The 13486-nt window shown below is 39.8% G+C and overlaps 1 protein-coding gene across 9 annotated transcripts in view; it reads left to right on the top strand.

The window, feature by feature from the left end:
- SYNJ1 (synaptojanin 1) overlaps nucleotides 1-13486 on the top strand; it is a 48601-nt gene that overhangs the window by 22300 nt on the left and 12815 nt on the right. For 6 of the 9 annotated variants that reach the window (XM_068182766.1, XM_068182767.1, XM_068182769.1 and 3 more), the window contains 13 exons: nucleotides 2119-2310; nucleotides 2827-2911; nucleotides 3901-4041; nucleotides 4386-4578; nucleotides 5832-5990; nucleotides 7799-7955; nucleotides 8297-8414; nucleotides 8521-8736; nucleotides 9383-9461; nucleotides 10462-10624; nucleotides 11227-11433; nucleotides 12073-12201; nucleotides 12770-12808. In XM_068182766.1, coding sequence (XP_068038867.1) covers nucleotides 2119-2310; nucleotides 2827-2911; nucleotides 3901-4041; nucleotides 4386-4578; nucleotides 5832-5990; nucleotides 7799-7955; nucleotides 8297-8414; nucleotides 8521-8736; nucleotides 9383-9461; nucleotides 10462-10624; nucleotides 11227-11433; nucleotides 12073-12201; nucleotides 12770-12808 — 1878 coding nt within the window. The remainder of the gene's footprint in view (nucleotides 1-2118; nucleotides 2311-2826; nucleotides 2912-3900; nucleotides 4042-4385; nucleotides 4579-5831; nucleotides 5991-7798; nucleotides 7956-8296; nucleotides 8415-8520; nucleotides 8737-9382; nucleotides 9462-10461; nucleotides 10625-11226; nucleotides 11434-12072; nucleotides 12202-12769; nucleotides 12809-13486) is intronic. The other 3 variants (XM_068182771.1, XM_068182770.1, XM_068182768.1) reach the window with 1 other exon arrangement.

The raw sequence follows: 13486 nt of genomic DNA, 5'->3' as shown, positions 1-13486 counted from the left end.
CCATTCAGTTGCACAGAATGTTCCAAACAGAATTTTAAATTAACACTTCCTTTGTAGAACTGATATCCAAATTTCTGCTTGCCTAGTAAGAGCAGGAGTCAAAGTGTTTTTTCTGCAAATAACAGAAAATGTAACTGATTAGATTTCTGATGTTGTAGAGTGAGGCACAATTTTGCTGAAAAAATAAATAACTAGAAATATGTAGGAAAATCATAGTCTCAGGTGCTCTGAAAAGCACTTGGTTCACTCAGTATTTTGGAAAGCAGTAGAAATTTTTATTTTTAATTACTCAAATTTATAAAAAGAGTAATTCTATAATTCAGAAAGACTGCTAGTTTAAAGATAAACATTTTTGTTTGTAATAAGCTTTTTGTCAGTTTGCTTCTAAAGTTAGAGTCTAACCTGGTAAGGCTTTTCATATTAGGGTCTCATAACAACATCAGGAGTTTAAATAGGCAATAATGAAATTTTGCAGCTTTTTTTAAAAGCTGCTCAGTAGCAGCTGAATGATTTGGAGTAACTAAAGTGAAGCTGAAATCCAGTAAATTTTCAAAAGAAAAAGATGGAACCCTAGATGAGGAATGTGCAAACTCTGCTCTTAAACTCGCTCCGAGTGCTGCAGAGGCTCATCCCTGCAGGCCTGCACAGCTGCCTGCGATGCTGGCTTGGGCTCCTAGGCTTCAGCCTACCCTTCGGACGATGTGGGTTCTTGGATGTGTTGTGTCTGCAGCATTCCTGAGATGGTTTCCCTTCAGAGGCCAGCTGCTGAGGTGGCTCCTGTCCTCTACCCTCTGTGGCCTTTTAGGGACGTGCTGGACACTTCCTGGCTGGGGTCACCTGGAGTGTGGGTCAGACCCTGTATTTGGCTGTTGCCTGGAGGGCTCAAGTATCCTGTTGGCTCCTTGCTGTTTTTTAGACTTCATTTCCCTGGATTTTGATGAAGAGAGCATGATCCCAAGCATGATCTGCTTGGAGACACCAACCAGTTCATTGTCTTTTCTGTGTGGTTGGCCCATTTATGGATGGATTTGTTATGGATTTGTTCAGCAGGGAAAGCATTTGCAGCCAACAAACACAATATATTTTCTTCTCTTGCTTCCAGTTTTTTTCAGACCCAGTAGGGGTAGAGAATACCTGATTTTTGTTTTAACCAGGGAGCCAAGAGTAACTGATAAGACAGCAGCAGATCGCTAGTCATCTTATTTGGGGAATTTAAATGGAAATAGTGTTCCCAGTAACTGACTATTTTTGAAGACAGCAACAAATGAAGGAAGAATTCCACCTAATATTGTTTATATTGTTCTTTTGGAGTCTGATAACCATGAGAACATTCAAAATAGGTAAAATAATAAAGCTTAGGTAAAGTACCTGAGCATTGAATCATCTTTTTTCTTTCTGTGTTTCTCACAATGTTCTTTACATATGGGTCATTCCTCTTTCTTCATCTGGAAGAGAAAAACAAGGCACAGGGAAAGGCTGATGGGACAGAGAAATAAGTTTAATTATTTTGAATCCTAGCCTACTGTCCTCACTAAAGCAGCTCTTTAGGAATTCAACTGATCTAAAAATAATTCAGATTTGTGGCTTAAATAGACATACTCTGATATGATGAAATAATGTACCTTCTATTTTAGTGTTTGTAGTGTATCAGCAACTTTTACACTTCCAGAAATTAATATATCTGCACATATGTTCTGTAACAGGGATGGGATTTCATTAATTTAATCTGTGAAAATCAGGCGAATATCCTTGTTGATATGTACAAAAAATAATGGTTTCCCTAGAAAGTCATGGATGAGATGAAAGAACAACAGATATTTATAAAACATGGGAATTGCTTCCTTCATGTATTCTTTCTCTCAATATAATTCTGAACAAATTGCTGCTGTTTTTCAGTCAGTGTCTTACCCACACAAGTAATGTGTGTCAGTAAGACACTGACTGAAAAAGGGTACTTTTCTAAGTCACCTTTTCGAAGGGTACTTTCCCCTGGGAAAGCTGCATTCCTTGTGCTTTCGCAGATTAGCTTTGTCTGTGCACGTACATTGGGAAGATCTCACTGCCGAGTTTTCTGAAGCATCCGCTGTAAAAGTAATGTCTTTTCAAATGTTTTTGCAGCATCTGTAAAAGTACTGAAGAGCATGTGTGAGAACTTCTATAAGTATGCAAAACCAAAAAAGATCCGAGTCTGCGTTGGGACATGGAACGTCAATGGGGGGAAGCAGTTTCGAAGTATTGCCTTCAGAAATCAAACCCTCACTGACTGGCTGCTGGATGCACCAAAGTTAGCTGGAATCCATGAATTCCAAGGTAGGATCTGTGGTCTGTCATTACTTTTTCTTGAAAACTCTGATTTTTCTAAGTAGATCACAGACATTGAAACAGGTATCACAGAAGCATAGAACTTTGTAGGGACTGTAAAGATCCAGTTCCAGCCCCTGCCAGAGAAACACGTTTCAAAATCTGGATTTATTTAAAAGCTTCTTTGAGACAACTAGAATTTCCCAGAATCCCAGACTGGTTTGTGTTGGAAGGGACCTTAAAGTTCATCCAGTTCCACCCCCTGCCATGGGCAGGGATGCCTTCCACCATCCCAGACTGCTCCAAAACCTGCCCAGCCTGGCCTTGGACACTGCCAGGGATGGAGCAGCCACAGCTTCTCTGAGCACCCTGTGCCAGGGCCTCAGCACCCTCACAGGGAGGAATTTCTTTCCAAGTACAGAATTTTTTTTTTCCTTAAAATTAATATATATCTATATATGTATGAGGTCTTGATTCTTAGGTTAATTAGAATCAATAAATAACTCTTTCCCTGTTTACCTCAAGATCGCAAAAACAAACCTGTGGACATATTTGCCATTGGATTTGAAGAAATGGTGGAGTTAAATGCAGGAAACATTGTGAACGCCAGGTGGGTGATACTTGTTTGGCTGATAATCACCTTTTTCAAGTCATATGTTATTTAAAACTTTGGTTTCTCCAGTGCTTGCAGTGTTCTTCAGTTCCTGTGTCTTGTACAGCTGGGAACAACAAATCCTGTGAAAATCTTTCCAAAAGCATGTGTTGTTGGAATGCTGTTATGTATCAGATCATGAGCTGTATAAAGGAAGGCTTCCTTCCATACTGTTAATTTTCACTGCCATTCCATGTATTGCATGGGTATATTACTGTGGAGTTGGGATTTTTCACTCCTAGCAGACTGGGTTATGGAAATACATTTTTCCCAGTAGTGGGTGATACCAGAGATAAATGTGTGTGTAGTCCTAGGACCATAGTCCCTTTGTCCATTGTTTTCTCTGCCTGCTTTGCCTGTTTCCTGGTGTGAGGGAAGGTTTAACTCATTGGGAAGAGCACAGATTGTGCAGATTTTTGTCTATTGGGTACCAAGCGTCAGCTTGTCATCCTCTGATTTCACCCTTTGTGTAGTCAATGCTGTTTCCAGACCTGATATTTTTCATTCCCATCCAGTGCTGGCTCTGAAAACCATAGTCTGTGAGGTCTCTAAGGATATTTCTTCTTGATCTAAGACTGTGGACACCTGTTTTCCAATATTGACTGAGTTCTAGGCTAGGAAGATACTCTATAAAACAATTACTAGGTTTTCCTCTAGTCTAGGCTTGTAAATACAGCAAAGATGGCCATGGCTCCTGAAGTTGTCTGTGGTGTTGGGAAAAGTGAGGCAGCATTTGTAGAGGCTGAATTTGAAACAATGATGGCATGGCAGTCTAGAGCCTGTGTCTCTGCTGGGAGGCATTTGAGCACCATTCCCAACTTGACTTTGGTTTACTGCCTCAAGGTTTACTTCAGGTTCTTGGGTGCAGCTTAGTCAGCTCAATCAGCAGCTAGAAACCTGCTCAGTTTGGTTTATTTCCAACCTGGTGTTTTTAATCTCACTGCCAGCACCACAAATCAGAAGCTCTGGGCCGCTGAGCTGCAAAAGACCATCTCCAGAGATTACAAGTACGTGCTGCTGGCTTCAGAGCAGCTGGTGGGCGTCTGCCTCTTCGTGTTCATCAGGCCTCAGCACGCTCCCTTTATCAGGTCAGTGAGGACGGCTGGCTCCAGCTGGGGTCACCTTCAGCTTGCCTTGTGTTGGAAGATAACACCCAGACATGCTCAGAGCCTTGTGGGGCTCTGAGAGAGCTGTTTCTCCTTCTGGTGAAGGAGTTAAGTTTTTTTCTTACTTTTTAAATGCTTTCTTAGTTTTAAATGCCTAGAGAGCTTGAAACATGAGGTTTTATCTTGCTAATGCTCAGTGACTGTTGGAACTTTTTAAAACTAGCCCTGTGGCTGGGAGAACAATGTGTCCCTCGCAGCCCAGTGTCACACGCAGAGCCGTCTGTGCCAGGCTCCTGGAAGGTTTAAAAGCCATTTCACTGTTTCAGGGATGTTGCTGTTGATACTGTCAAGACTGGCATGGGAGGAGCCACTGGGAACAAAGGCGCAGTGGCCATTCGGATGCTGTTCCATACCTCCAGCCTTTGCTTTGTGTGCAGTCATTTTGCTGCAGGGCAATCCCAAGTCAAGGAGAGAAATGAAGACTTTGTAGAAATTTCTCGCAAGCTTGGCTTTCCGATGGTAAGCACGGTGTTCAAATTCCATAACAAATGAAAAGTGAAACCCTTGGCGTTCCAGCAGTGCCACCCCAAAGCTCCATTTGCATGTTTCCCCTTCCCCAGTTTCCCATTGAAATCAGATTTCCTTGGGTTAGAGATCTTGGAGATAACCGAGTTCCCACAATGTTTATTAAAACAGAAGACTGCAGAAGGAATAGACCTTGCCAGTGCAATGACAGAGATGATGAAACATGAGTTCACTTGCATTCGGAATCAAGGACTTAACATAGGAAAGAGACCTTATAGATCCCTGACATGTAGTAGAACTTTCATAGGCACACGAGACAATCACCTATGAGAAAAAAAAAATCACTGCGAAACAGCACTGTTCTCAGCACACAGGAATGATTCTTATGTCATGTTCTCATAAACAAACACCATGTTCTTATTATCAGATCACCAAGTTGAAAATGTTATCAGTACAACAAAATGCTTCCTTGAGACTTAAAGCTGTTTTAAATTTTGTCATCAAACTGTAATTTGTTAATTTCTGTGGCACTGTGCAGGAGTCTTACATCTTATACATCTTATTTTACAGGGTTTTTTATTTTCTAAATTTGTCCCCACTGTCATGTTTCAGTTTTCCTAGCAAGTGCTGTATCCAACAGCTTCCTAAATGCTGCTGTTTCAATCTGCCAGTGTATCTGCTTGGTTTTACTTATGGGCAGTGGAAAAATCAAAACAAAGGGGGAAGTAAAAGATCTCACTCTAAAACCTGGGCTTTGCTTAAACCTTGTTTTGTTTTAAGAAATCCCTTATGTCTCTCTCCAGTGATGAAAATCAGATGTAAATGAAAAGTCTTCAATTAAATCTGAATGATAAAGCCCTGGATTTGCAGTCTGTCAGGAGACTGTCACAAAGTTCCAGGGTGTTTTGTTCTCCTCTGTCACAGGCAGCAGCCATTGCCTTTGAGCAGACTTCTAAAACAGGAGAAGGAACATGAAGAATTTTAGAATCCAATTCACTTGATTTGTTTCTTTAGAAATGGAGACTCCACAGGAAATGTTACTTCTCTTGTGTTCCATATGTCAATGCCGCACTGTTGATCGTGTTGTTCTAATCATATGGACACTAAATACCAGGATGTATTTCAGCTGTCTTCATCACCCAAAAAATTATACGTTTCACAACTAAAAACTGAATTTCTGAACCTAGAAGCAGTAAATTTGTCACTCAGTTGCTTTTAACTCCAGTGTGTGTGCTGCTGTTTTGCAGGGAAGGATGCTCTTTTCCCATGACTATATTTTTTGGTGTGGGGACTTCAATTATCGAATAGATTTGCCCAATGAGGAGGTGAAGGACCTAATACGACAACAGAATTGGGATCCCCTCATAGCAGGAGACCAGCTTATCAACCAGAAAAACTCTGGACAGGTGTGTTCAAACATCACCATACTTGAGAACACTTCATTTTTTAACTGGTATTAGCAATTGCTATGATGCTCCTGTAAATCTGTATCCTCAGCATAGAGTTTCCTAATTATAATGTCTTTCTTTTTGTCAGATGTAACTATTTAAAAAGAATATTTATAATGTTTGGTAATGTTACTCTTTAGTTAAATTGTAATAGGTGTGATGCTGTTACTGTTGGGAAAAGGAGTAGTCCAAATTGTAGCTTTTTTATTTGCAGAGAAAACACGGGATAACAAGGTCTGAAGAAAGCTACATTTTTTAGATTTGAAGGGTTTCTTGTTCTCTGTTTGCAGCTCTGCATGGGAAAGCTGGATATGGTAAAAACCTCTGTTGTTGGTTCTGTCTGCTCACCAGCACTTTGATCACAAGCAGTGCTTTTGCTGATTTAGAGTTCCCTTCCATTTGTGCTGGTGTCTTGTGTACTAGAACAGGAGGCAAAACACTGGATATTTTTACTCACTTAATTTTTTTTTAAACAACTGTTTCCTAGAGCAAGCAAAGTTTACGTTCCCATGGGCAGACAGCATTGTCTGTTTGTCAGATTGTCTGTTAAGTGAATCAAAACATGATGTGTATAGGTTTTGGAGACACCTCCAGCAGTTAAAAAGCTGGAGAAGTCTATGGAAATTGCCAGAATATGAAAAGGGCTTCTGGCTGGGGAGCAGGAGTAGCATTACACTTTCGGAGTGATAATCCATGATTTAGAAGCTGCTGGCTGGGTACCAGATGTGTCCCTGAGGGAGCTCTATGGCTGTGGCAGGTTCATATCTGTACCTGCTGCTCAGGAAAGGTGTTTACATAGCAACCTGGTCCATAAAAATTACGCTAGAAAATAATTATTGAAGCCAAACAAGTTAATTATTGTCTCAGAAGTTGTGGAACTTTTAGCATTCTGACATTGACTTTTAAATCGACTGGATTTCAAATTCTATTTCCAGCAAGAGAGGGACATCAGCCTGTCACTTGATGCAGATTTGACTGTAAGATCCAAGTTAGATTTCTATTTTCCAGATTTCTGAAGTGAAGGAAAGATGCCCACAGAAGGCTGAACTCAAGAATGGAGCTGACTGAGTTAGCTAAAGGGTTTTATCTTGGGTCCAGTTTAAACACTTAATGAGTGAGAAGCTCACTTTGAGTAGATTGAATATATTAAGGACTCTTTTTTTTTATTTTTTAATTTTTTTTTTTAATAAACCTATTTATTTGAAGGGGCATCTTGTGTCAACTTTTTCCTGGAAGTGTTCAAGACCAGGTTGGATGGCACCCTGAGCAACCTGGTCTAGTGAACAGCATCCTTGCCCATGGCAAGGAGATGGAACTGGATGATCTTTAGGGTCCCTTCCAACCCAAACCAGCGTGCGTCTGTGAATTTGTGGGAAAATTTGGCATGTGCAGATAGATAAAATGTAAGCCTTAATTCCCCACTTTTGCTGACACAGGAACAAATAGGCACCAGATTAAAATGCTGTGTTACAGCATCAGTGTCTGGGTGACCTTGAGTTTGTTATGACACTGAAGGAACAGTAGGTTGTTAGTAAGCCTGGGCTTAAAGATATAACTGCTGGCATACTCCTGTTCGTTGATTGTCTGGGTCACTATTTAGTCACAGTGTTAAATGTTTTCAGCAGACAAAATGTGAAGAGGAATCCATTTTAACAAATAGCAGGGTTTTTTATTTTATTTTGAGGTGTTTATACAAGTTGTCAGTGTTAGAATAGAGAATTCTGATTAGTTTCAAGCTGTTCCCCATCTGCTTCTGTCTTCCACAGATTTTTAGGGGGTTTCTGGAAGGGAAAATCAATTTTGCCCCCACATACAAGTATGATCTGTTCTCTGATGACTACGACACCAGTGAAAAGTGCCGCACGCCGGCGTGGACAGATCGGATCCTTTGGAGGAGAAGGAAATGGCCGTTTGACCGATCAGGTTTGAGCGTTTCCTTCAGTTGTTTAAAATGTTCTTCAAGTGACTTAGAGGATCCATTTAGTGATGTTCACAATGCCAGTGATGCTGAGCTCCTGTTCCTGGCTTGGTAGGGCACAGAACGCTTGTAACAGACCTTCAGTAAATGCAGTGAGGCTGAAGAAAGGACCACGAATCAGATCCCACTTACTGACACTTGAGGAGTGGAAAAGGAACTTTGGTGGGGGGCGGGTTCTGTAAGACACTCGATTTGTATTTATACTTCCTATGTTTTTTCTTTTTACAAAGAGCACATCCTTGCAATCACTGCATTTTTCCTCTTTTGTTTTCACTGCTGTTTGTAGCTGAAGACCTGGATCTCCTGAATGCAAGTTTTCACAGTGACAGTAATGTCCCTTATACATGGAATCCTGGCACTTTGTTGCACTATGGAAGAGCAGAGCTGAAGACATCTGACCATAGGTTCCAGTTTAATTTTATACATTACTCCTAAGATTTAATACTCGTGCTGTGTATTTTGTTGCTCAGATACTCTGCTGACAGGATTTTCTGGTCTGTTTTTTCCAAGGCCTGTGGTTGCACTGATTGACATTGACATATTTGAAATTGAAGCAGAAGAGAGACAAAAAGTGTATAAGGAGGTGATTGCAATGCAAGGACCACCAGATGGTACTGTGATGGTCTCCATCAGAAGTTCTTCAGCTGAAGAAAACTATTTTGATGATAACTTGATTGATGATCTTCTTCAAAAATTTGCAAGCTATGGCGAAGTTATACTTATAAGGTGAAAAAAAAACCCCTCCTTTTAATCTCTGCTTATAAAATCATGGAATTGTTTGGGTTGAAAGGGATCATCCAGTCCCAGTTGCTGCCATGGGGATACCTTCCATGAGACCACGTTGCCCCCAGCCTGGCCTTGGGCACTTCCAGGGATCCCGGGGCAGCCACAGCTTCTCTGGGCACCCTGTGCCAGGGCCTGCCCACCCTCACAGGAAAGAATTTCTCCCCACTATCCCATCTTACCTTCTGGCAGTGGGAAGCCATTCCCCCCCCTTGTCCTGTCTGGACTTGGACCTGCTGGAGCAAGTCCAAAATTCATCTTCATTGTTCCCACCAATTTCCTGAATAAAGTTATTTCCTTAGGTAGGAAATAACTTTTCAGTTATGATCTGTTTCATTTTTAACATCTGAATTTCAACTTAAACGTCTTTAGAATTCATTTCACATACCTGTGTGTGTGTCTCAGTTTTCAGACATGATTTTTCCAGTACTCTTATTTTTGAGAGTTTTACACAAATTTTGTATTCTAGAATTAGGTTAGCAGTTTTAAATGAACTGAAAATAAGGATGCTGCATTTGCACTAGGCTAGCAATTGTGCTATTAAGTGTTGTGGTATTTTGCTGGTTATTGTTTCCAATGAACTTTGCAGGTTTGTGGAAGACAAGATGTGGGTAACATTTTTGGAAGGAAGCTCTGCTCTGAATGTTATGAATTTGAATGGTATTGAGGTAATGTAAAAATGACTGAACTTCTGTATAGCAAGAGAAAATCCAGCTTTTTTAAGTCTTCTTGAGTGGGTTGGATTTACTGTTTGTCTTTGATTCTTAGAAGTTTTTTCTGTTCTGTACTAGAGTGTTGAATCTCCTTTTTTTTCCTTTTGATAGCCACATACTGTATGTTGAGTTTCAAAAGCCATATAAAAGAAGTATCAAACTTCATTTCTCCAACAATACTCCTCCTAAAAATAAAGATCCACTGAGAGGCATCTTCATCAAATGAGGGGTTTGGGGTCTTTTATGATTTAAAAAGCAGAGTTTAGTTTCTTGAATTAACCATTTAAAAATCTTTCTAGCCTGCAGTTATTAAAATTTTAGCACTTCTGTACTACAAACGCTGAAAAATGTCGAAATTTCAGCTTGCATTGACTTCTGTGGGGTCAGTGTTTAATCTTTGTGAAAATTGAACTTGTGACATTCAAATTTTTACTAGTCTGTGGCTGTGAAGACTTAGAATGTGTGATGTTTACAGATGGATCCTTGGATCTGCTGAGATGTCACTGGCTGTTGAGGCAGGAAAGGGGCTCTGGGTAGAATGTCAGTTTACAGAATGGAGCCCTGCTCTGTGCCAGCCTCTAAAAATGACTTTATTTGTGTAGTTTATAAGCAAGTCTGTTTTTCTTTATAAATAATAGTGTTTCTGTCAGAGTAAAAAAACCCAGAAGCTTTCTGATTAAATGAAAAGGAGAACCATAGGAGATGAGTTGCTAGTTTTCTAAAAAAAAAAAAAAAAATTAATAGTTGTAATTAACAGTTTAAATTACATAAATGTAGTTACTTACCAAAATGAAGTGAAAATCAGAATTATTTTTGTTTAGTCACAAAAATTCCTATAACCTTATTTGTGATGTTTTCCAGAATTATTTTTTTCTTGTTAAATCTGAAATGCTAAGCTTTAATATTCCTACTCTTAAGAACTTCTGTTTTGTGCATACCTTTTTTGGCAATTCAGCTACAAGGAAGGATTATAAATATCAGCTTGAAAAATCCAGATTGGATCAGAAGTTTGGAAGATGAAATGAATCTAGAGAAGATTAATATTGGGCTGCCTTCATCAACAAGCTCCACTTTGCTTTGTGAAGATGCTGAGGTTACTGCAGACTATTATATGGAAGGTTTGTTGAGATAAAGCATTCCTTGCTTTGAAATGCTTACAGTCCTAAATAATGTGGTTAATTTAATGCATATATACATATGTTTATGCCATCTAAAACAGACTAGAAAACATATTATTTCCAACAGTATTTCGACAATCTGCTTCACTCTCATCTACATTTAAATATATTCTAAATTGACAGTTTACTCTTCAAAAGCACGTCCATGTTGAGCCTTTTTTTTTGAACACCATTCCACCTTTTGCAAGCAGAAGTTATTACAAATGACAGATACCTTGAAATCCCCTGCCCAGCCTTCTGAAGAGCAAGTGAAGCTTGCCATATTGCAAACCAAGGAAATAACCTGTAAAGCTAATTGTTTCTTAAAGTAAGAACAATTGCCACACTGTTATGATTACCTTTAATATGTATGTATATTACGCATTTGAAGTATTTTCAACTGGTTTGAATACGTACGTATTCTTCATGTGTAATTTTGGGATGCAGGAATCATACTTTAGTTGCTGAGCTAATTCCTTGGAGCTTTGGGGCTTTTCTTGTGCAAAATCTCATGCCTGTAGTCAGCTTTTATATGCTTTTCCTCTCTGGGGTTTGTTCTTTAGGAGACATCGATGACTACAGTGCTGAAGTAGAAGAAATCCTTCCTCAGCACCTACAGCCAACGTCGGGTTCGGGGCTCGGAACCTCGCCGAGCTCTTCCCCGCGCTCCAGCCCTTGCCAGTCCCCGACGCTGTCAGACGGACCCACGCTCCCGGTGAGACCCAGCCGAGCCCCAGGAAAAACTCCTGGACCACCTCTTTCCACCCAGGGTGTGTATTGCACGGCTCCACTGCCTCCAGAACTGCCACATCCAAGTTCTGTGGCAACGTGTCTGTAGAATCCTGCTTCATCCCAGTCATACTCTCAGAATAGAGCCCCTGGCAATCCCTGCTCCTGTCATCTCCAAGATACAAGTGTAATCAACACATTGGTAAATTGGGAGCACAATATGAAAATTTCTGTTTAAACACAGCCTTTTTTAAAATTATGACGTGAACATGTGAACACAGGGATGGTGCTTGGAATGGCTTCTTATTGAGTTTATTTTAACTGCTCAAATGCCTTGAGAATTCCCTTTGTAGCATTCTTTTCCAGAGAACTTTGTTCACAGGTAAGAGTCAAAATCAAAATTTGGAATGCTGCAGTTGGTAAGATTGTTCAGGATTTCATGAAAAACATAAATTTATTATAACACATGAGGCAAAAGTTTTGATTTAGGAAATCTGCTTATTTTCATCACTGGTTCGTTCCTCTTGTCTTCCCTCTCTCAAAAAATTGCGGATCGTTATTTCCAGGTCTGGGATCTGACTGTCCTCTCTGTGAGAAAACCTTGCTATTAGAAAAGCTTTGCTGGGTTTAGAATGTCCAAGATATTAATTTTTGTATTGCTTTCTGTCATATCCCTTCAGCTGAATTCCAGCCTGGTGGCCAGCAGAAGGAGCCTCCCCAGAGCCTGGAGCCAAAGCGTCCTCCACCCCCTCGGCCTGTCGCTCCTCCTGCACGTCCTGCTCCTCCACAGCGGCCACCTCCGCCCTCAGGTAATGTGGGGGGACCTTTCCAGGTGTTCAGGAGTATTTGTTTCCAGGTCTGTCAGACGGACTTGAAAGTGCAAACCCAAAATGCATATTACACTTTGGGCTCACTGGTTTTTAACTGAAATGTGTAATTGGTACATTTAAAAGCAATAACAGCATTTTTACCATTTAAATATTATTAGTGAATAAGTTTATAAAAACTTGTTTTCACAGTTTTAAAAATGTGAAATTTTACAGCAATGTTTACTCAACATTTTCATTTTTATAGCATCTATTTTAAAATAAAATAGAAATAAACTTGTGCATTCATTGGTTCATTGCTATTCCTTTAATTTTGGCATCAGTATATATGCGTTTTATCATGTCCAAGTTTTTAATGTAGACTTCATTTGTATCATCTGACAATGTGAACAACTGAGCACTAAGAGAAACTGGATGTTCAGAAGCATTTGGGCAACATAGTTAATAACAAACTGACCCTTGTGATTTTTAACTTTCTCATTCTTTTTCTTCCCTCCTACTGCACTGATATTTTTCATTATTGCTGCATTCATTTCTTAAATACTGTCAGGCGGTAGGAGTCCTGCACCTGCTAGAAAAGAATTTGGAGGTAATGATTTTAATTGTTTTTGAATATGATTGCATAGCAAAACTGCTGTGGAGATCTGTTGTGACAATAATGATGATTTCCAAAGGTGTAAAAAATGGGCAATTCTCAAAGTTGTAGAACTGGATAATTCATGAATGTCACTGTCATTTCTTTCTTCCCCCTCTGAAGTACACTTGACTTTCTTGTGAAATAGTATTTCTCCACAAGTTGGTATTTTAAAGTCGGAGATGAAGGTTGTTCCAGATTTTTATTACTTTGTCCTGGGTGAATACATCCAGCTAACTTTTCTGTGAAGTGCTTCTTCAAAGTAGTCCTTCTCCTTCTCTGGCCCACATTTTGCTGTCCTGCTTGGACTTAAATCAGCTCATCAATACATGAGAGAGGGTGAGAATTGCTAGTGGCACTTCCAGGCCACTAGCTGCCCCTCAGTTGGTAGGAAAGAGGGATTTTTGACAAAATGCTTTGAAAGTTTTGAGTAATTCAGAAAATACATAAACTATTTTAAATAGTCTGTAACTATCAGTTAACTTTGGTGTCAGGCAAAAATGTACTTGGCTGTTAGATACTGGTGAGACAAGGAAGTTTTTATGCCCAACATGTAATATTTCAGATGAGTTAAAATGCAGAAGCTTTAGGAAGCAGTTGATAGACCACATTCAACATAGGTGAGATTTAATT

This window comes from Anomalospiza imberbis, chromosome 2 (genome assembly GCF_031753505.1).
Source record: "Anomalospiza imberbis isolate Cuckoo-Finch-1a 21T00152 chromosome 2, ASM3175350v1, whole genome shotgun sequence".
Classification (NCBI taxonomy): domain Eukaryota; kingdom Metazoa; phylum Chordata; class Aves; order Passeriformes; family Viduidae; genus Anomalospiza; species Anomalospiza imberbis.
This window is presented reverse-complemented; position numbering and strand designations above follow the sequence as displayed.